General features: G+C 39.8%; 1 protein-coding gene across 5 annotated transcripts; it reads left to right on the forward strand.

The window, feature by feature from the left end:
* Positions 1-3088: 3088 nt before the first annotated feature.
* cdh26.1 (cadherin 26, tandem duplicate 1) lies at positions 3089-15981 on the forward strand. Of its 5 annotated transcripts, XM_031316357.2 has the most exons (20): positions 3091-3293; positions 4848-4907; positions 5011-5103; positions 5215-5373; positions 5461-5608; positions 5844-6013; positions 6129-6257; positions 6365-6550; positions 6687-6955; positions 7837-7982; positions 8086-8316; positions 8406-8627; positions 10980-11101; positions 11680-11754; positions 12590-12655; positions 12866-12940; positions 13202-13240; positions 13916-13987; positions 14780-14851; positions 15238-15981. In XM_031316357.2, exons 1-20 carry the CDS (start codon positions 3267-3269, stop codon positions 15454-15456), a joined length of 2580 nt encoding a protein of 859 aa, XP_031172217.1. In that variant the 5' UTR covers positions 3091-3266; the 3' UTR covers positions 15457-15981. The 5 variants fall into 5 exon arrangements, with proteins under 5 accessions (XP_031172220.1, XP_031172217.1, XP_031172219.1 ...); XM_031316360.2 differs by lacking the exon at positions 8406-8627 and having other exon boundaries at positions 3089-3293; XM_031316359.2 differs by lacking the exon at positions 14780-14851.
* The last annotated feature ends 6177 nt before the right edge of the window (positions 15982-22158 follow it).

Genomic DNA, 22158 nt, shown 5'->3' on the forward strand with positions numbered 1-22158 from the left:
CTGTATTCCAATCATTGGCTTTCGGTTTCCCCCTGTGCTGTTTCTAAACCTCTTCTTTGACTACTACTGAGTATTCAATATTTAAATGTCACAAACGGATATATACTTAAATGATAGTTTAATAATTTTTTACTTGCTGTAATCATTCCCTTCTGTTCATACTGGATGTTAAGAGGACATTTCACACTCACAGGTTCACTCTATATCACACATATCAGGAGCTGTTTATGAGTGCCCAACATTGTGTTTACCCAACATTGTGTTTACCCGTATCATAGTGTGCAAGTGAGAAAATAATTTTCCAACAGTTGCTTCTCTCCTCTCCGTACATTGAGCTTTCTGGTTCCTCCAGTTTTACAAGTTTGCCCGTACAGTAGTTTGTAGTACACTAACTCGTACACTGTTATAAACTGACTTAAAAAATCTCAGTCGACTGAGGGGTCTCCGACTGATAATACAAATCTTCATCTATCAGGGGGCAGCCCTAGGTCTTTGGCATGTTTATGTGTTTATGTGCCCTACATCATGGCAAGGACTGGTGTTGCTTGCAGCATTGTTTGCCTGTCCTGAACTGCTGACAAGCTAAAAGACACTACATTGTGCACTACGTGGCATGATTTTTTGCCATCGACTCTATGACACAAAGTGTTTCTCTTGACTTTTCTCTTGGCTAAGAGCTTTCCCATATTCCTACACTTTGAGATTTTAACTTGATAGACACACATTTATCAGAACTCCACAACATTGTGGAGAAACATACTGAAACCTTTGTACCCTAGGAAGAAAACTTATGAAGAAAGTTCTATAAACCAACTTCATCCATTGGCATGTAACTCTGGAATGCAGTGTCTCGTAAATTCCGCCTACTGCAATAAAAACATCCGACAAGACAGAATTTTAATTTTTAATTCTACTTAGCCCTTTACTGTATGTACAGCAAAACTGACAGAAACACAACTGGCTGTGGTGGGGGTTGAGCCATCATACACTGTCTCAGCCTAAATTGTATATTTTGAATGTATGACAGTGAAGTCCTTCCTACCCATTACATCACTATCATTTTTGTACTCTAAGGATGTATATGCTGGATATTCTTTTCTTTCCCCTTGCCCAGACTATCAGTTTACCAAACTCTTTATCTTTAACCACATAACTGTGTCAACCAACCTTTGGTTTCCTGCCTCCTCTAGCCAAGATCAACCACTAATATGTTTTTAAAACTGGAGGAGATCTCGTTGCCCCAAACCTAAAGGAATTGTCATTTCTGAACTTGTGAAAATCCACTGCCTCCGAGAGTCTGGTCTTACTGTGTACAAACTTGCATGCAAGGACTACCAGCGAGACTACTCTAAAGTCTTCCAAGAGGCACATTCAACCTTTTATTCCAATATTGTCAATACAAATGAGTCTAACGAGTTCCTTAAACAAGAGCAAACAATAGTTAATCCCTCCTTTCCAGTTCCACAACTTTGCCACCCCTCATTTTTCATCCATAAACATAGTCCCAGTAACTCCCTCCCTTCTTCACTGAGGTCATCCAAGGATCCAAGGTGAAATTGAGGACATAATCTGCTTGATGAAACAACCCTGATATGCCTTGGATCCTTAAGATCTCACAATCTTCCACAAGCTTGAGTAGGTTGTAGCTAGAAGGGATACAGCCATACTATTATTATTATTATTATTATTATTATTATTATTATATAATTTTAATACTTTCACCCAGGAAACGCATGTTCGTTTCTCAGGAGTGTTTTAATCCACAATGTTTTTTCTACTCTTAAATAGTCGATTTGGTGCCTAAACTGTCGTCGCTGTAGCTGTATCCCTTCTAGCCTTAACCTTAGTCTTGAGTCAAATAATCATTATTGTCATCATAAGAATGGACAAACTTGCACTGTTTAGGCAGCAAAATCAGCTTTGGAATGTGCAAAATGGCAGAAAGAGATGGTGTGTACTTGGTGAGACACAAATGTAATTTACCCGAGACTACAGTAATGGCACTTAACAAAGGCTTTCTTCAGCAGTGAGCAATTTTCTTAACATACTGCAATAAACATTGCCTGCAGGATTAACAAGCACAGTTGCTAGTGCCATCCCATTGCGTGACAAAAAATAGTTTTAATAATGATCACAACCGCTGTTACGTTCATAGGAAATTTAATTTAATTATCTGTCCACACTGTCAGGAAACCGACTAGCTAAACTGGTGTTGCATTCCTTTCTGAGAAGACTAGAACGTTTCTACTAGAACGATTTTAATATATGTGAGAGATTTTTAGCTTTTTTTAGTTATGCATTAATGCTTTATAAATGCAAGGAGGCGGACTGTAATAACAGTACAAATTATTTTAGTGCATTTTCTCTGGATGTTTCTGAAAACCCACCTGTAAAACTGTCAAACATGCCCTATGTCAGATCAGGATGTTTACCATCTGCCAGACATACTAAAACATGAAAGAATGAGTCTCACATCAAGGAACACCTAGCCTCTGTATGGATTGTTCACATGTACATACATGGAGAGACTCCAAAATCTGCCAAATTATGTTGCCTTTTGTGAGCTGGACGCATTCATACTCTCATTACTTTGTTGTGTGTAATTTATTCCTTTGAATGATAAGTGATGTGCCATTAAGACAGCACAATAGAAAAATGCAGACACATCAAGACCAAATGACGCCTATAGCCAGTACGTGTATGGGAATATGCATGTGGAAAAGAACAAACTGTACCGAATGTACGCGACTGACAGCTGGTTCAATGAGTGTGAGAGTGACGTATACTGTACCAGTGGGTTTAAAATGACATTTCAGTCACTTTATCTAAAACTCAAAGGACCTATGAAATTGAACTACATTTGCATGTGATGTAGGCCAGACATAAATAATACACGGTAACTTGAGCTATATAGCTGGAGGGGAGTACACCTGAGCCGAGCTATTTCTCAGCACAGCCAGAAAGTCCACAATATCGTATGAACTAAAACACTCCCTCACAAAATATGTTGTACATAATGAAGATAGTGCACAGGTAAGTATACATAAAGTACAGCTCCTACTGATCTTGTCCTACACACAAATTGTATGTACATAGACTGCATTTGACAGATCACATGACTGCACGAATGAACAAGCCCTTTGTTAATTGCAGTCAGTCAACCTGCTGCCTGCAGGCATTGTGGGCTGTCGTCTGTGCACTCTTATACAAGCTACCTTTGACTTTTGGAGTACTCCCACGGAGGATATCACGCAGAGTGGACCAAGATGAAGAACATTTCCCTGCTTCTGTTGGTAGGTATGACATTCTACCAATATCTACAGTTATAACAAGGCATCATGCTGTTTTAACAAGCAGATATTTGGTTAATATTTAAAAACAAAGTGAATGCTTGGTTATTTTCAGCACAAACTATTTGTCTTGAGAGCTTGTGATTACTTGTTAACTTTTAAAAAACAGCACGGAATCTCTACATGCATATACCTTAATTTTTAAAAGTACTTAGTTATAAAGCAGTTAAGTTCAGAGGGACTTGGCTGTGAATCATTTGCTCCCAGTGCCTAAATAAATTTACTATGGCATTCAGGTGTGTGGATGCGGAATACCTTTGTTTCTGTCTCGCCCTTAAAAAACGAATACCCCTAAAAATCATAGATAATAAGTGTAGTGACTCACATGATTTGCTATTACTTGATTTGTATTGTTTTGTTAGATATTTTTCCATTAGAATTTCTACAATTGCCTTCATAGGGGCTGTTTGTAAGACTGATGAAATCTAAATTAGTGTTATTTTCTCAGTGCTATTACTGTGATTATGTACCATAGCCTACATGGTGCACTACTGCTCTAAGTCAAATTAAAAGTAATTGGTTGGTTGCACTGGCTTCCTCCCACAGCCAAAAAAACATACAGGTTAGATGAATGGGCTCTAAGTTGTACAGGTGAAGGTGTTTCTATGTGGGTTTCCAATTTGGTGGAAAAGCAACCTGACAGGGTGTGTACCCCACCTCTTGCATGCATGCTGGATTTCTCTCCAGCTCCTCATGAAACAGGATCAGTGGATTAGAGCTTAGATCGGCCCAAAAAATCAAGCCCGACCCTACCCGAGCCCGAGCACGTTGCGTCCGAGCCCGGCCCGGCCCGACACATTAACTGTAATTATGAGCCCGAGCCCGATTTAAACCCGACAATTTTTTAATACGTGGGCCGTTATAAATGACGTTCTCAACTACAATTCAGAGTTGTTTGAACTGCAGAAATCTGTTTAGAATAATGCAACAAGGACGAAGCCTGTAAACTGCGCTGTTTGTTTATTCAGAATGGAACGGATCGCAAATGGATCTGAATGAAGAAACGTTAAAAAAAGAAACAATGATGAACAACATATTGTTGTCACTGCCCACGACTTGTTTAAACTGCTTCCATACCTCCGACTTTCCTCCACACTTGCTCAAAGTTAATTCTCCTGTTTTTCTTTTTTCTTTACATCTTCAAGCTCCCGGTGTGATGCGTGCGAGAGGAGGAGACTCCGCGCATGACACGTGCTGCATTTTGTAACTGCAGCCTAACTTTTGTACACATTTGTTACCTTTATATAGCATATATATAGATTTATAATATTTCTGATTATGGCATAGCTATCTCCCCACCCAAATAGGATAATAAGGTAATGGATAAAAAAAAAAAAAAAAATTGCTTGATCGTCCGCCCAGCCCGGCCTGAGGATGTGGCGGAAAATAACGGCCCGAGCCCAGGCTCGGGCTTGGGCCGAGAATCTAAACTCTACAGTTGGTATGGTAAATTGATGTTTGTTGGGACTCTCTTTAAAAGCCATTTTTCTGTTGTAGGTTGCATTAACAGCCCTCACGGAGTCTCGACAAGGCTACAACATCAGGCGTGACAAGCGGGTAACTGCTTCATGCTTGGACATGCAAATCTAAATGTTTTGATTAAAAAAGAAAGTAAGAATTGTATGAATTGTATGCTTGATCTTCATTCCATTTTCAACAGGAGCTTTTGGTGCGTTCCAAAAGAAGGTGGGTTTTGTCTACGATTGAAATAATAGAGGAAAATAAAGGGCCATTCCCCAAAGAAATTGCAAAGGTGAGAACATAATTTTGTAAAATAAATTACCAATCAGTGTGGCAGCTCAAAATCCTGGCTTGGTCAAACATTCAAACAATAACAGCTCAATGGTTTGTATCTTGACACTAGATGTATAATGACCAGACGGATCAGGAGGGGCAAATCTACCGTATCAGTGTAAAGAGTGCGACCGGTAATTTGATTGAAGGAGTGTTCTCCATCAATGAAAGTACCGGACTCGTCTATGTCCATCAACGTATCGACAGAGAGGAAATCGATCTTTTCAAAGTGAGCTAATACTGCATTACCAAGTCCATTGATGATGTGGATTTTTAACCATTAAAAATCATTTAACATGAGTACCTCTACCCACAGATCACGTTTGACATCTTAAGCAAAAAGACTCGCAAAGAAATAGACAAGAGACTAGCTTTTGATATACAAATAAAGGACATCAATGACAACGCGCCGACATTTATCGATCTTCCTACGAATGTGGAAGTGAAGGAAAATACAGAAGAGGGTGAGTATACAGTTGCATAAGTATGCACATTTTCTGCCAGCTGACAAATGAAAACAATGAATAGTGAGTTCTCACAACATCTAGAGGGTTAAACAGAGATGTATCAAAATAATGTCAAACCTAGGGTGCATCTTTCATCCTGTCTCTTACTGTGCACTTTCTCTCCAATTTCCCCACTTCCTTTTTTCTATCACACATTCACTCTCCTTTGCTACCTTTCCTTAACTTCTTAAAGGGTTCTTGCCAGTGCAGCTGAAGGTCATGGACAGAGATGAGACGAATACACCTAACTCTGAAATCACCATCAGAGTGGTTAAACAGACCCCAGCAGAGCCCAAGATTGATTTGAAGATGATGAATGACGGAATGGCCCAGCTCACCTTTACAGGATGTTTTGACTACGATGTGAGTCTCAGTGACTTACTGCACCTACATTAGGTGGGCAGCGGCAGGTACACCACATGCACACATACTGACTTGTCAATATATTATCTAAAATATCATCTTCTTATGTTTTCAGAAAGTAAAGAAGTATGAAGTTACTGTTGAAGCAAAAGATCATGGAAGCCCGTCCCTTTCCTCTACTGCTGTTGTTACTCTCAATGTTGTTGACTCAAACAGTCATCCACCGACATTCAAGGAGAAAAAGGCACTGATTTTTTACTATTATTAAAATTATTATTATTATTGTTATTAATGAAATAGCTTTTTAGTGTGATGTATGATGTTAGAGATGAAACTGTTATGCCTTTCCAGTACCAAGGTGAGGTGTTAGAATCAGTCATCAAGGACGACATTTTGAGAATTGCGGTAGACGACAAAGACACTCCTAAAACTCCTGGCTGGCGTGCAAAATACTACTTCATTGAAGGGAATCAGGAAGGAAACTACAAAATTGAAACTGACCCCGCAACTAATGAGGGTATTCTGAGTGTCATCAAGGTAATTTTGCTTTTTGACGCTAATAAAAATCTTCATTAATTTACAGAGGGCCAAGCTGAAAGTCCAACACAGTTTTCTTTTTTTTTCATAAACAGCAGCTGCACCAGTACTGACCTTACTTGTGTGTTTTTTCCAGGGAAAGGATTTCGAGGTGACAACTACTACAACCCTGCGGGTCGGAGTAGCGAATGAGGAACCTTTATTTGTTTGTAAATCTAAATCAACTGGTGGCGCCGGCCCACCTCCAGATACAGTAAATATCACAATAAAAGTGATAGATGCCAATGACCCACCTAACTATGAGAAAGATCCATTTGTTGTGTACCAGAAAGAAGAGGAGGTGCCAGGAAAGGTGCTGTTCACTCCAAAAGTGAAAGATGTTGACTCAGACGAATCCCAAATCAGGTTGGTGTCTACATACTGTAGGACTGCTGCTGCTCGCTGCACTCATTAACACATTGTGGATAGAGACAATGCTGGATTTTTCAGGCAGTTGCCGATATCAACATTTGAGAGTTTAAAAAAAAATCTTAGCACAATCAATTGTCTAATATCCGTTTTGTTTTTTTTACATAAATGCATATCATAACCAAACACTTTGATCAATTTGGTTGTCAAATAATTTTGACCAAAATGTGGAATGAGTGGAACATTTTATCATTGAAAAACTAAAATTCTCAGGGCTCTCAGGGGACAAATTCTATAATGGTGACACTGTTTCTAAATATATCTTTGGTATTTTAATACTGCCAGTTTAGTATTGGCCAGCAGATATCCATATCCCAATCTTGATCAATCTGCAAGAACCATTGCCAGACCTAAGTATGGTCTGGATGCACTAAATTAACATTCTCGAATAGGGGGAAAAAGTGCTCTGGGTTTTTTGTGTTTATTTAAACCAATCACAATCATCTTTGGTGGTGCTCAAAGCCCGGAAGCATTGACAGTGCCCTTACAAAATAGATAGCGGAGATAGTGGAAGGGGTGGATAATGTCTGGTGCATGTCAGGCTTTATACCCGCACTGCACATTCGGTAAGTCAGACCAGCAATAACCTAACCATCGATGGATTTGTCGGGGCCCTAATTGCAAATATAACATGAAACTTCTTAATGGAAATTATGTGATAAATTAACTGGCATACGTATAAAATAAATAGTTACTTCAACTTGTACTTGTGTAGTACCTCTACTATTTTGATTGTGGCACACAACAAAGCCACACATTTGGTTTTCAGCAGCTGCAATTCAGTGCTTTCAGGTAATACGTTCTCCTCCTTTGATAAGGCATATGATAATAAAAGATCCAGCTGGCTGGGTGACCATTGATGAGAAAACAGGAACACTCACAACAACTAAGAAGATGGACAGAGAGTCACCCTTTGTTGATGACAAAGGCATTTACAAAATAATCGTCGGTGCTAAAGATAATGGTATGAAGGAGCCCTACTGTATTTTCTAATCATACACAAGCTAGATCATTTTGTCCACTGGTAAATTAAAAAAGTTTTTTTTGGCTTTGCTTTGGTTACCAAGGTGAACCTCCAGCCACGGGTACATGCACTGTCCTGGTCCACCTCAGAGATATCAACGACAACGTGCCCAAGCTGGTCAATAAAGAGCTCATTATGTGTGGAAACAAGGGCAACATGGTCATGGTGTCTGCCAACGACACAGACGCTGATCCTTACAGTGGACCCTTCGCCTTCTCCCTGGGGGGTGATGACAAAACTCTGACGCAGCGATGGAAACTAGACCCTGCCTTTGGTTAGTACATATTTGCAAACACTGCTTACAAAAAAATACAAAGTTGTTGAAATCGAAGAGCCACTTTACACCTCTCTTTCCTTCCCCAGGTAAGGAAGGTGGGCTTGTTAGCCTGACGACACTTGCTTATGGTAACTACTCAGTGCCCCTGGTGATTCAAGACCAACAGAGCTCGATTGGACGTGATACTTTGAAAGTGATAGTGTGTGACTGCGGAGAGGGAGATGTTTGTCGTAGCAAAGTGCCGTCCTCATCCAGCCTTGGGTCAGCGGGCATTGGACTACTCCTTTTAGGACTCCTATTATTTTTGTGTGAGTATGGCAATCACTGGCAACATAAACAAAACCATAAAGCTTATGCTCCATAAACTTGCAGTGACCCTTTTTAGTAGCAAGTTAGTTAGATGCAAATCCACTTCTCTAAGAAAATAAAATTGTCATGATTGTAATCATTCAACTAATAGAGAGGTGGGGGATGTGAGGATTTAATATTGTAGCGGCCCCTTGGATTTATTGATCAAAAACGCAGAGAGTTTCAAACGGGTGTCGGTTTATTTCTTCCTCTCAACGAGCACCATGCACCATAAGCACCATAAACACCGTGAAAACTGCAGAATAAAACAGAAGAAATACAAAATGCTTCTATGTAGTTTCACAAATAATTCGCACATAAATCATGTTCACATATTAAATCATGTTTACACCCAATACAAATCATTTTAACATTTTAACTAATAACCAATATGAAATATGAAATGAAATGTTTTTAAGCTATTATGACAAAATATCACATGCTTCTTTTAAATGAAATACAATATATTATAATTGTTCACAGAAAGAATATATTGCTTTTATCTTGATGGCATGTGCAATTATCCCATAAACAAATGAAGTAATGACATTCTCTTTTCCTTAAACAAAATCCCTTCTGATAATAATCTCAAGGGGGTAAGCATCTCCTCACAACCCAAACCTCCTATGGTGCCATTTTGATGCTAATAAGCACTCACCCCCCGTTAGCATTCCATTGACTGCCATTCATTTTGACGTCACTCGAATAACTTTACATCTGAAGCGTTTAAAGACTTTATTTGTCCATTGTTTATTTCTAAAGAAACACGACAATGTATAAAAGGCTCCATTACCTTGTACCTCACGTTATGGCTCCGTAGCAGATGTTTTTGTAAAAATAGGCTAACAATTGTGTCATAACCACGCGACTTACTGTCGCATAGTAGAGAAATTACAGTATAGTACAGGAGAAGCTCGCAGGCAGTTTCGACTTACATTAGCTGTTTAAGTTTAATTACTAATGTTAACTAGCATTTTAGTTAGCAGTAATTAGCCTGTGCCCATGTTATCTCCTTACATATACCTACGCTCTCCGTCTCTGTAAGATTGGGAATGATTGAGATTTCTCTTGGCACAGCTACCAGAAGACTTACAACTTTCAGACAGGCTGCTCACGTCACATTTACGTTGTCTCTCTCAGTTGGAGGCTGCGCAGTAACGCTCAGCGCTCACCGGAAAAGTGCTTCTAATGGCCTTCACTGGTCTCCGTCCAGAGCAACGGGATCTGTTGGTCCATTCTTATATAATGTCTATGATAATAATACACACTCCACACATTTTTCCTTCATACCTCATTCCGCTCTCCAAGGGCGCTAATCAAAGAGTTTCCTCCATCGGCTAGCATGCTCTCTAGCTCGATACACCCTCACAGTTCAGAGCTCTTAGAAATAACAGGTACGAACAATACAAAAATAATAAAGTAAATCAAAATGTAAACTCTTTCTTTACAGGATTCAAATGGATGAACATGATAAATAACTAATGTGTTTACAAGTTTTTACCGTTCCTCTGACGATGCGTGAGCACCACATTGTGAAGAGAGAGTAGCAGGAAGTTTAGCATCACAAAAACATCAGAAGAAGAAAACGGCCCTTTTCAAAATAAAAGCAGAACAGACCACAAGGTGACACTGTAGAACTACAATGTCTTGTTAACACATAAATATAATACTGTGTAGGAGAATATTAATGCAATTTATCAGACATTTACAAATATAATACTATTTATATATTAATAAAACAAACCAATCAAATTGATTTATCCATTACAAGATTGATTTTTTTACAATACTTTTTTTTTTTTTTACATTTCTTAGATCTCCTTCGGATCAAAATAATTCTGTGTAAAACTAAATTTGTGGATTGGAGTTGGTGCACAGGCGTAACTTATACGCCTGTCATAACTTATTTTATCTATGCATGGTAGCTTCACTCCTGTATATGACCTATCATTTTAAGCCATACATACTGTATATGTAACATTTATTTGTTCAAGAAAGTTTAGCTGTGAGCAAGGCTCCCTTTTTTAGGCACGCCCTGACCACAGTCACACAGTTCCACACAGTCACACCTGGAAGCTACCTAGTACAACCACAGTCCTGTCTGTTGGCCACTGAGCAGCTTCACAGGAGCAGTTTGGGCACATCAAGGGTGGTAATGAGGAAGGCGCAAAAGCTGCTCTTTCACTGCCCCTCCCCGGCTTTATTTTACTGGTTGATTTAGGCCACCATAGCCTGTGGCAATTATGTGACAGTTTGAAAACAGATTGCACATGCTGCATTCTCAACAGTGTTATTTTTATGTGTGTCTGCAGTACTGCTCCTCCTCTTTATATGTCAGTGTGGAGGTAGGGCGAAGCCCATGCCCATGGTGGAGGATGAGGGCAACCAGACCCTCATCAAGTACAACCAAGAAGCAGGGGGCTCCGAATGCAAGGTGTGTTGGTTGTGTGCATATTAGAGGGAGTAAGACGTAATTAAGTATGTAGTCTATATCCACGTCGCTCCAGCTCGGATTGCTCCGGTGCCGCCGGAAATTCCACCGGATTTCACTCTTTTCAGCCGGATGTCCGTTACCTTCCACTTTCTTTGTGTTGGAATTTTAAACTCCCGTCGATTTATGAGGACTATGGTTAACTGCTCCTCAGATCTCTGCAGGGTAAATCCAGACAGCTCGCTAGAATCTGAGTTTTCTCGACTAAAACAACTTTTGAACATAAACACGTTCCACCAAAATAAGTTCCTACCTGAGGCTATTTTGCAGCGGCACCAGGGCTCCGTCCGGCGCCTAGCGCCACCCATGACAATTGTGATTGGTTTATAGAAATACCAATAAACCAGAGCACGTTTTTCTCTCATGCCGGAATGCTGTGTGGACTAGCCAGACCTTCCTCCGCAGCGCTGTGGAGGAAGGTCTGGCAATGCCAAACTAGTAAGTAGGCTATATTACTCCACCAATCACACCCAATTTTATGGGAGGGGTCTAACCTATTTTTTCTCTCTCTTCTCTGCCAGGCTGAGCCCACTCTGCTCCTGACACCTAGAAACAGTGTGGCTGTGACAGATGGCCTAAAACTTGGCACCATGCAGGTACTTCACCTCTCTTGCCCAGTCAGTGTGCATGTGCAATTTCTATTAATCAATCACATTTATTTGTTACATGAACGAGTTACAAGTCCTGTGGATTGTCATTATTGTCCCATCAGCTCCTTTAACTTGTGCATTGTTCATGATAAAGCAGAATTTGGCCAACAAATTGTCACACAGAAACACTTCAATTCAATTTTGTGTTTTATGAAAAGGCAAGGTTCTAAAAGGCCTCAATACAGAAACCAAATGAGCTACATAAAGAAAAATATAGCTCCTAATCCTGCTGAAAAATGGATGACAGCTATAATTTGGTTACTTTGTTACTTTTCTGTGTCTCTAACCAAGGCGATGACAGATAGACAGGTATGTGAAGTAAAATGTAAGCTGTTGACACAGTTATGTTATGAATTACAGGGTTTGTGCAACATTGTGCAACACAAGTATCTACAAACAGTAGCATGACGCTAGAAGAAGACATCTTGGATTGCTTGATATATTTTGGATGTAGTGATCACATTTACTGCAGTTAACTGCCAAACACTACAGTAGCTTTAAAATATGAGATACACATTGGTGGTAGGCCAGGAGAGGTATAAGTGCAAGAAATTGTTTGAATGTAATGTAAGTGATGTAACTTCAGTTATTTAGCCTTACCGTACAGGATTCATGAACCTACGGGTTTCCTTTTCCTAGGGCTGCATTTCCCTTTTCAAACATAAAAAGGCTTTGTTATATGCCACAGACAAAAATAGAATGCCATTTCCACTTGCCTCTGCTTGTAAGGTTGCTTCATTAATTTGCTTTGCTCAACTAAATATTTATTTTTATTAACTAGATGTCTCAGGCTGGTCGAAGAATGGCCCAGGACAGGATTACGTACGACAGCTCAGGGCTCCCCGCCGTGAGTAACAGCTCTTTAAATAGCCTCATTCGTGTGTTTGTAATTTCACAATACAAATAATTACAATAATTTAGAGTAAGGTCTCCATCAGCAGGACTGGTTGAAATAATAATTTCTTAACAAGACATTACAGTGTTTAATGGTGCATGCACATACAACCTGAAAATCTATAGCTGGTACCTTACTGATTAACCTTATCCCCTGCAAAAAAACTATACCATGACTTCAATGGACATGCAGCCTCACAGAGACACTCTCGGAAGCCAGGAAGGCGGGCAGACCATGGTGAGTGACTACAGCAGTGCCCTTTTTGGCGTGTTTTCTGATGATTGTGTTATTATCGCATTGCATCTCATTGTTCTGATACTTTGTAGAGAGTCTGTTTTCTGTGCTCGATGGTGTTTTAAGCGTTGAGATGTGTTTCTATCATTTAGTCTGCCCTTACTTATATACATTGCAACTTAAAAACACTTTCTCTGAGTGCTATCTATGTGTTTTTTAAACAAACAAATACAAGACTTAACCGGTTTATTTCCTTATTTTCAGTACTCTACATGGACTACAAACAGGGTGAACACCTACCAGGTAAGTAGGGCTCTTCATTGAATTAGCATGTTTTAATCTTTCACTTTTCATTGTATGCACTTTCTAATGTATATACAGTATGTTAATTAAATAATAAAAAAGTAGTGGGAATCTGTGGAAGTAAGAAACAAAAAATCTTTCTTTTTCAGGCTCATTTTTCAAAAAAATTGTTTCTGTGTTTGTTGTAATGCTCAGAGTCATTTCGGCCATGAGAGGCTGAAGTGCACCACTACCCCTTGTCCTGTTCTTAATAGAATTGAAAGCTTTTATGTTTTCTTCCAGGTGTGTTTTAATTTATCCATGCACTCTAAACACAAAGTACATTTACTTTGTGTTAGCAAGTTATGCAATGTTAATGCCATCTTTTTGTTTTGGCTAGAGTTAGCACTGACGTTAGCCTGTTAGCAAGAGAGTTTGCCTTTGCCTAACATTAGTATAGCGAACATTATTCACAGATGAAAAAAAGAGCCTGTTTTCGCAGAAGAATATTTTTTTTAAATGAAGCATAGAAAAAATGAGCCTGGGAAAGAAATTCACCCATTTTGACAGATGAAAAAACTGAGCCTGAGCCTGAAAAGTAATAGTTTTCCCTTGCCTCTCAGGGCTTCATTGAAGCCAATACATGTGCATTATATTTTACGAACAAGAGCTCACAGTCCTCCTCTCGCTGAACAGGGAGGCTCATCAAGATACAACCGCTCTCTCAGCCTGCTGTCAAATCACCAGATCACAGATCACATCGCCAGGGTGAGTTTGTCTAATATCCACATGTTGAAGTGTCCCTGGAAACATTTACTTTGTGTTAGCAAGTTATGCAACGCTCTTTATTTTGGCTAGAAAGGTATTTTAATCAGCTCTAATCTGCTGTTAGTGTTAGCTATACTTACGTTAGCCTGCTAGCAAGAGAGTTCGCCATTGCCAAACATCAGTATAGCAAACGCTATTCACAGATGGGAAAAAAGAGCCTGTTTTCGCAGAAGAAAAAATAAATAAATGAAGCATAGAAAAAATGAGCCTGGGAAAGAAATTCACCCATTTTGACAGATGAAAAAACTGAGACTGAGCCTGAAAAGCAATAGTTTTCCCTTGCCTCTCAGGGCTTCATTGAAGTAGAGCTTAGATCGGCCCAAAAAATCAAGCCCGAACCTGCCCGAGCCCGAGCACGTTGTGTCCGAGCCCAGCCCGGCCAGACACATTAACTGTAATTATGAACCCGAGCCCGATTTAAACCCGACAATTTTTTAATACGTGGGCCGCTAACGTTTCGAATAATACAACAAGGACGAAGCATGTAAACTGCGCTGTTTGTTTAGAATGGAACGGATCGCCAAGTGGATCCGAATGAAGAAACGTAAAAAAAAAGAAACAATGATGAACAACATATTGTGGCGGAAAATAACGGCCCGAGCCCGACCCGAGGTCCGGTCGGGCTCGGGTCGGGCTCGGGCTCAGGCAGAGAATCTAAACTCTGCATTGAAGCCAATACATGTGCATTATATTTTACGAACAAGAGCTCACAGTCCTCCTCTCGCTGAACAGGGAGGCTCTTCAAGATACAACCGCTCTCTCAGCCTGCTGTCAAATCACCAGATCACAGATCACATCGCCAGGGTGAGTTTGTCTAATATCCACATGTTGAAGTGTCCCTGGAAACTGAACCCCAAATTGCTCCCATGGTCAGACCAGCACATTGCATCTGTTTGTGTGAATGAGAGGCAAATTGTAAAGCACTTTGGATAAAAACCAAATGGACAGGCAACACTTTTGTAGTGAATGGGATTTAATTAAACTTCAGTAATGCTCATGCATATAACATGGATGAAAACAACATCACTTAAGGTTGTTTGCATCGGCTTTAAACAATAAAAGAATAGCATTACTCATTTGGACGTCTGGAATGTCTTTATATATATATATTTATAATATATTCAGATATATTTTTTAAACGTTCCGATTTTGTAATCCAGAAATCTTTTGATGCCTTCTCAATCCCACAGAGATTGCACACGATTGATGGAAAACATGTGGACCACCCAGTGTACCTACCCTACGAGTATGCCTTCGAGGGACAGGGCAGCCAATGCCAGTCTCTGGATAGCCTGTCACTCAGCAACCTGGGAGATGATTTGATGTTTCTAAATAATTTGGGGCCAAAGTTCAAGACCTTGGGAGGCATCTGTCACCAGACACTTCAAGGAAAAAACATACAGCTCTAAAAGGCACCATTGGACTGGGATTTTTATATCAAGCAAGTTGCTCTTCGGTCTGAGTTTGAGATTGTAATTTTGGACTGATCTGACTGGATCTTTGAAGAAAATATATATGACAATGGTTGGATTACATCTCACATATTCATATATTGTATAATGGCATCCCCACGGAACAAGGATTTGTAGCTTTTGAGGTTTGAGGTTTGTAGATGATTTTGCATGCTTGAAGATCGGGGCACTGCACAAACGGTCTCTGGTGCTCTGGTGATTTTGAAATGTTACATTTCACACTATGTTAAGAGTGATTGCTGCCATGTCACAGTGCTTTCAGCAGCACATCATTTCTAGCTCTTGAGGTTTTGGTAACTTTAACTGTTTTAAACTGTAAATTCGTTGTATATAAGTTTTTTTTATTTCTGCCAGTTATACCAACATATCCTGTTGTATCTTTTACAAAAGGACCGGCAGAAATTTGATTGGTTAAAAGCATTGTAATTCAACAGTATTGGGACTTGTGGCCTGCTGTTTATGATTTGGTGATGCAACGTTTGGGGTATTAACCAGTGTAGTCTACGTGATACGCAGGTATACGCAGTATACCTACTAAGAAAGCTCCAGGATTTCCATATACCCACTTAAAAATCCCAATGACACATAACAACATATTTTGCATTGTAATTTTGATATATTTTGAATTGTCATCTGTGTTTTTCTTCTTCACATAGGCTAAATAAATGGTGCATAAAAGTGTGTCAGAATGCAGGAAATGAAGTGGTTGATGCTCAAAACTTCCCCTGGGGTAGAACACCCAGACCCCCCACTATGAAATTCCCCCCCCCCCCCCCAAAAAAAAGCCCATTCTGGCCCATACAGTATAGGCCCATACATATACAGTTCAGTATACCCACTACAATACATTAGACTACACCACTGGTATTACAGTTTTTCTTGATTGCTTTGACCTGCTTAAAGAAACTGGGATCCACTCAGTTTTCATCATCACTGTCTCAGCAGAGCAGAAGACACCGCTTGCAAATGTGTTAACCCTTTCTCATTGGATTGACACATTTTCCCCACCCTTTTGCAGAACAGTTAACACGGATGTCATTCAAGCAGTCACAACTCCATTGTTTTAGCTAAGGTAACCAAACAGAAACCATCTGTTCCTAACTATTAGAAACTACCTACATCAGTATGAAATCACTGAAGCACCTGTTTGACACTCCTTCACACAAATCTTCAATTAGCAATCAGTCTGCAGGCCTTAAAGGTGCAGCGTCTGTGTTGTTCTTTGCCAACATGGATGGAAGAGGTCAAAGGCAGATGAGAGTGAGAGGAAGAGGTAGAGGGGTCCAAGGAAGAGGAGTTCGAGTGCGAGGTGGAGGTATAGTTGGAAGGGCTCAGGTTGCTGATGAAATTCGGTCAACTATTATTGATCACGTTATCAATCATGGCCATGTGGCCCCATCATCAAGACAGAAGAGGCTGAGTATCAATAGTGGCTATTTGTTATACTCTACAGTAATAGACGTTTATACTTTACTGTAAGAGATTTTATTGTTATTTTCTTAATTTCTTATACTCTAATATATTTTATTTTGGTTTACATGTATTTTGTGTAATATTTACAGTATTTCAGTTTTCAGCCACAGTTATAAATATATAGCCTATATAGCCTATATATAAAATAAGAATCAATGGAATCAATAACGTGCATCAAAGCATTTCTGATTCTGGATCCAATTCTTTGCAAGAAGGCAAATTTGACAACAAATGGCATTGGCATGAAAGCTACGTACAGTAATAGGCTACAATGACAAGCAATGGTGCACTGATTCGCACTGAGTGCTGTATTTTGTATTTTGTTGTCCACTGTGTAATGGTTGATTGGAAGAGCTCATACACTTGTTTGCAAGTTGTGTTGTTTGAAGGCAAAATTAGCTTTTGTTGCATATTTGAAATGTTTTGGCACAGTTAGAGCCTTTTGCAAACAAAATGTGTCATTTTGACCATGAGTGCCACTGTTTCGGCCTGTGTTAACTGTTTTGGAAAATGTGGAGTTTGAGTTGACTGCTGCATCAAAGCAATCAAGAAAAACTGTAACACTGTCTTGCAACAGGAAATAGTTCCTTTCTTGCTTTGTTTTCTTGTGTGCATTTTTGAATCTGCTGTCTTAAACATGCATTCTTTCAGAAAACATTGAAATGCAGTATTTGGAAATAAGTTTGCATTTGCAGTCCCTTAAAGATATCCTGGTAGCAACTTTTGGGGTAAAAACTTTATTGTTTCTAGTTGCAAGTATAATACAATGATACCAAACAACATACTGTTACAGTAGTTATGACCATGTATACTGTATACTGTTTTTTTTTTATGATAATTTTTTTGGCCATTTTAGGCCTTTATTATATAGGACAGCTGAAGATGTGAAAGGGGAGAAAGAGTAGGAATAGCATGCAGCAAAGGGCTGCAGGTCAGAGTTGAGCCTGCGGCCGCTGCAACAAAGACTGAGCCTTTGTACATGGGGTGCACGCTCTACCAGGTGAGCTATCGAGGCACCCCCATGTATACTATAATTGCTTGTATTAATTAATCTTTCACACTTGCACGCTAGATGAAGAGGTTGTCAGCGAGAGATGGTGGCAGCAGAAATGTCATACAGCATGTCAGAAGAGTATAGAGTTGAGTCGGGTTGACTGTTTTCTCACCATGCATATCATACCAATGATAATCCTACCTAATATTGTGTAGTGTAGCAATTTCTAAATTTCTGAAATTACATGACCACACATGGTTGGCTCTGTAAGCTGTTGCTAAAAATTACAGTGTGCACCCTTCAGTCTGTCAACGGATGTGGCAGAATTAGTTTTCTGATTAATGTATGTACTGTAGAGACGCCAAATGCAGTTTAGGTGTGGCAGAGTAATGTTCAAATGTGACACTCTGATCATAGTTCATCCGCATGCATAAGCCAGAAAAACTGGTTCTAGTACAGGATATGGCTATGTTCACACTTGGCGGGTTTTTTTAAGCTGCCAGCGTCTGTTTTACATTATAATCCTATGGAGTAAACCGTGTTTTCAAAAAAGTCAAGTTTAAGTAAAAGTAAGTTTTAAATGCCACCGCCGACTTCTTTTTTGCAGCTCGGAGTGACAGCCGACCAATGACAACCGGAGTATATATTTATACAGAGAATATATTTACATTTATTTTATCGTTATTAATACATACTGTGTGTATATGTATATTGATTATATTCTTTTTATCCTTCTTATATTTGAATGTATGACATGCACCAACAACACCATGATTTACACCATGAATTCATTGTACGTGCAGAAACGTACATGGCAAAAAAGCCCTTTGTGATTCTGATTCTGATTCTGAGTAGCCAGACCTGTCATTTTCATAAAAACAAGAAAATATGGAGTTGGAGCACAGCGAGATATACGGTATGACCAAGGGGATAAGCCAACTTCCACACAGCGTACCTCCTGTGGCGCCATTTAATGCTAACAAGCACTCACCCCCCGTTAGCATTCCATTGACTGCCATTCATTTTGACGTCACTTTGACAGCGAATAACTTTACATCTGAAGCATTTAAAGACTTTATTTGTCCATTGTTTATTTATAAAGAAACACGACAATGTATAAAAGGCTCCATTACCTTGTATCTCATGTTATGGCTCTGTAGCAGATGTTTTTGTAAAAATAGGCTAACGATTGTGTCATAACCACGCGACTTACTGTCACATAGTAGACAAATTACCGTACAGTACAGGAGAAGCTCGCAGGCAGTTTCGACTTACATTAGCTGTTTAAGTTCAATTACTAATGTTAACTAGCATTTTAGTTAGCAATAATTAGCCTGTGCCCATGCTATCTCCTTACATATACCTACTCTCTCCGTCTCTGCAAGATTCAGAATGATTGAGATTTCTCTTGGCACAGCTACCAGAAGACTTATAACTTTCAGACAGGTTGCTCACGTAACATCTACATCGGCAAGCTCAGTTTGCAGCTGCACAGTAATGGCGCGTTCATGCCACCTCGGATTAACAGGGACCGCCCCCGTGATTACGTTGTTTTTCCGACTACCAGTGTTCACATGGTTAGGATGGTCGGGATGCGTGTTCTTCTTCTTCTGTTATATTGGCGTTTGGCATAACAACTTGTTGCATGACTGCCACCAAATGTTGGGCATAGCCTTGAGCATCAGGTGTGTGAGAACCTGGTGAAAACATGGAGGCTCCAATAATTTGCTGCTGTTTTCTTATGCGAGCATACAAAGCACATCGTCAGGTGTTTGTGTTATCTGCAGGACAACGAACAGGAAAGGACACGGATAATGTGTTGTTGTTGTTTTTTTATACATAGGCCTATTTATGAATAATTTGAAACATGTTATGTCTGTATATGTTTCTCAGCAGAGGCATTTGTCCACAATAAACAGTTTATTGTCATTGAAATATGTTCAATGAACCAAATTCGCCTACATCAAACGTCAGTTGTCAACAACGCGTCACCAACTGGGAAACTCGGTTAGCAAAATCTGGCCCGAGTTTCCCACCTCTGATTCCGACAGGAAGGGACGTGAATGATGATGTTTTCACTCGGAAAAACGTTTTTCCAATGTCCATGAACGCACGGTAACACTCAAGCGTGTTCTACACTAGACGCATCCAAGGTGGCGCGCGCCATCGTGACATCAAAATGACCGATTTATGGCACGCGAGCAGAGGTCGCGCACGGCTCTTTTTTTTTCAGCGGCGTGCGACAAAGCGGAAACGGGAGGCCTGAACGGGTTTGCCGACAACCGGATGCTAGGACTCTCACAGTGACTGCAAGTCTCTCTTGTAAAGTTACTGGGTTAAGAGGAGTTCTTTTATGGTGAATGAAAGGCTTGATCCGACGAAGTAGGTCATCGAATCAAATCGAAGCATTGACGGCAATGCTGCTGCCAGTTCTGCCGTTGTTTACCTTTTTCTTCTTCTAGTCTGTAGAAAGAGCAACATCTGTAGCCTTTGCTCATTAGCGCCACCTCTGTTCAGGAGAAGACTGCAACTAGTGTCGCGAGCACCAGCGCGGGTATAAATAGTCACGGCGATCCCATGACGTCACATTTGCACGCGCCAGCTGGGCTGCGTCTAGTCTATAAGACCCTTCAGCCATCACCAGAAAAGTGCTTCTAATAGACTTCACTGGTCTCCGTCCGCAGCAACGGGATCTGTTGGTCAATTTCTGTAACTGTCTATGTGTATGACCGGGTGCTTCCTGTACAGGGAACTCGCTTTGTTTTATGTAACGTTAGCAGCACCACTCTCTCTCTCTCTCTCTCTCTCTCTCTCTCTCTCTCTCTCTCTGTTCTTTCTCTAGCTCGCTCCACCGCTTTGTTTTATCTAACATAGCAACGCTCCAGATAGCGCTCTAGCTAGGATACTATAGCAGTAGCTGTTGTTATAGCAACAAAAGATGCTCTCAGCTGCTTTTTGGAATAAAAAACATGGATGGAGCCAGCTTCTTTTTTTCACTACAAAAGCGCCCTACTTACATTTTTTTGTCAAAAAAGACGCCAAGTGTGAACATAGCCTATGGTTGTTTTGCAGCAAGACAGCATTAAAACACCAAAAAAAGAAACATAAACATACTAAAAAACATGGAAAGTGCTGGTACTTCAGGCTTCAACAGGAAATAGAAAATATATGCAAGCACCAAACAACAAAACGCATTATAAAGACTGATGAAAACCAAAAGGGGACATGAAAGTAATTCAAAGTAACTCAAAGTCTGCTGTTGTTTCACTTTCTCATTGATATGGCATACAGGGTTGACCTTCCCATGCAGGGTGTTCAATTACAGTTTTTCTTGAGAAGTGATTTTATCAGGGCTGCTGGTAAATGGTTTCGGACTTGACTTTCTTCCAAACAAAATATTTCAAAGGGTTTAGTATGATGCTGGCTGTAACATGGAAATTATGCAATCTGCTGCTTAAAGTTAATCCTAAGTGAAGTTTTCCTGCAGTAGACAAAAGAAAAGCTCAGTATAATTCATTCTCACCCTCCCAATGGACCAATTTTGAGCTGTATGAGCCAGATTTTGGTACAGTAGATTTATGTTCACATGTTAAAGAAGTATTTTACATTAGACTGTGCCAATTTTCACTGTCCTCAGGTGATCTACGGTGCCTATGTAATTAGCACATTTGTTATCTTAATGTATATTTATCTCTTTAAAATATTATCAACATATTAAACCAGTTTAAGAGGTACGTAGTAATATAGCAGAACATAACAGAAGTGAAAAGTCCCTCCATATGCCAGCACATCAAGCAAATGGAACTCACAGAATATCGGCCAGTCTTTTATAGACTGTCACTCATTTTGCTGTCAGTCAGCATATTTCCAGTGCGATAAAGATAAGCACAGACAACACATTATGTTTTTTCAAAGGAAGGAGATACACAATGAATTAGATTATGTGGATAAACTAGAAACAAACAACAAAGCACATTATTAGGACAGATGAACACCAAAAGACACAAGGGAGCATGAAATGATTTGCAGCAACTCAAAGTCAACTTTGGACAGAAGCAAAGGCTTAGTTGAATTTTTAAAAACTGCATGTAATAATGCATGTTTTTATTTCTAACAGATAAAGCTAACGTTGCCTCTGTTTCTACTAATACACGCAGTAAAACAACTACAGT

This window comes from Sander lucioperca, chromosome 12 (genome assembly GCF_008315115.2).
Source record: "Sander lucioperca isolate FBNREF2018 chromosome 12, SLUC_FBN_1.2, whole genome shotgun sequence".
In the NCBI taxonomy this organism is placed as follows: domain Eukaryota; kingdom Metazoa; phylum Chordata; class Actinopteri; order Perciformes; family Percidae; genus Sander; species Sander lucioperca.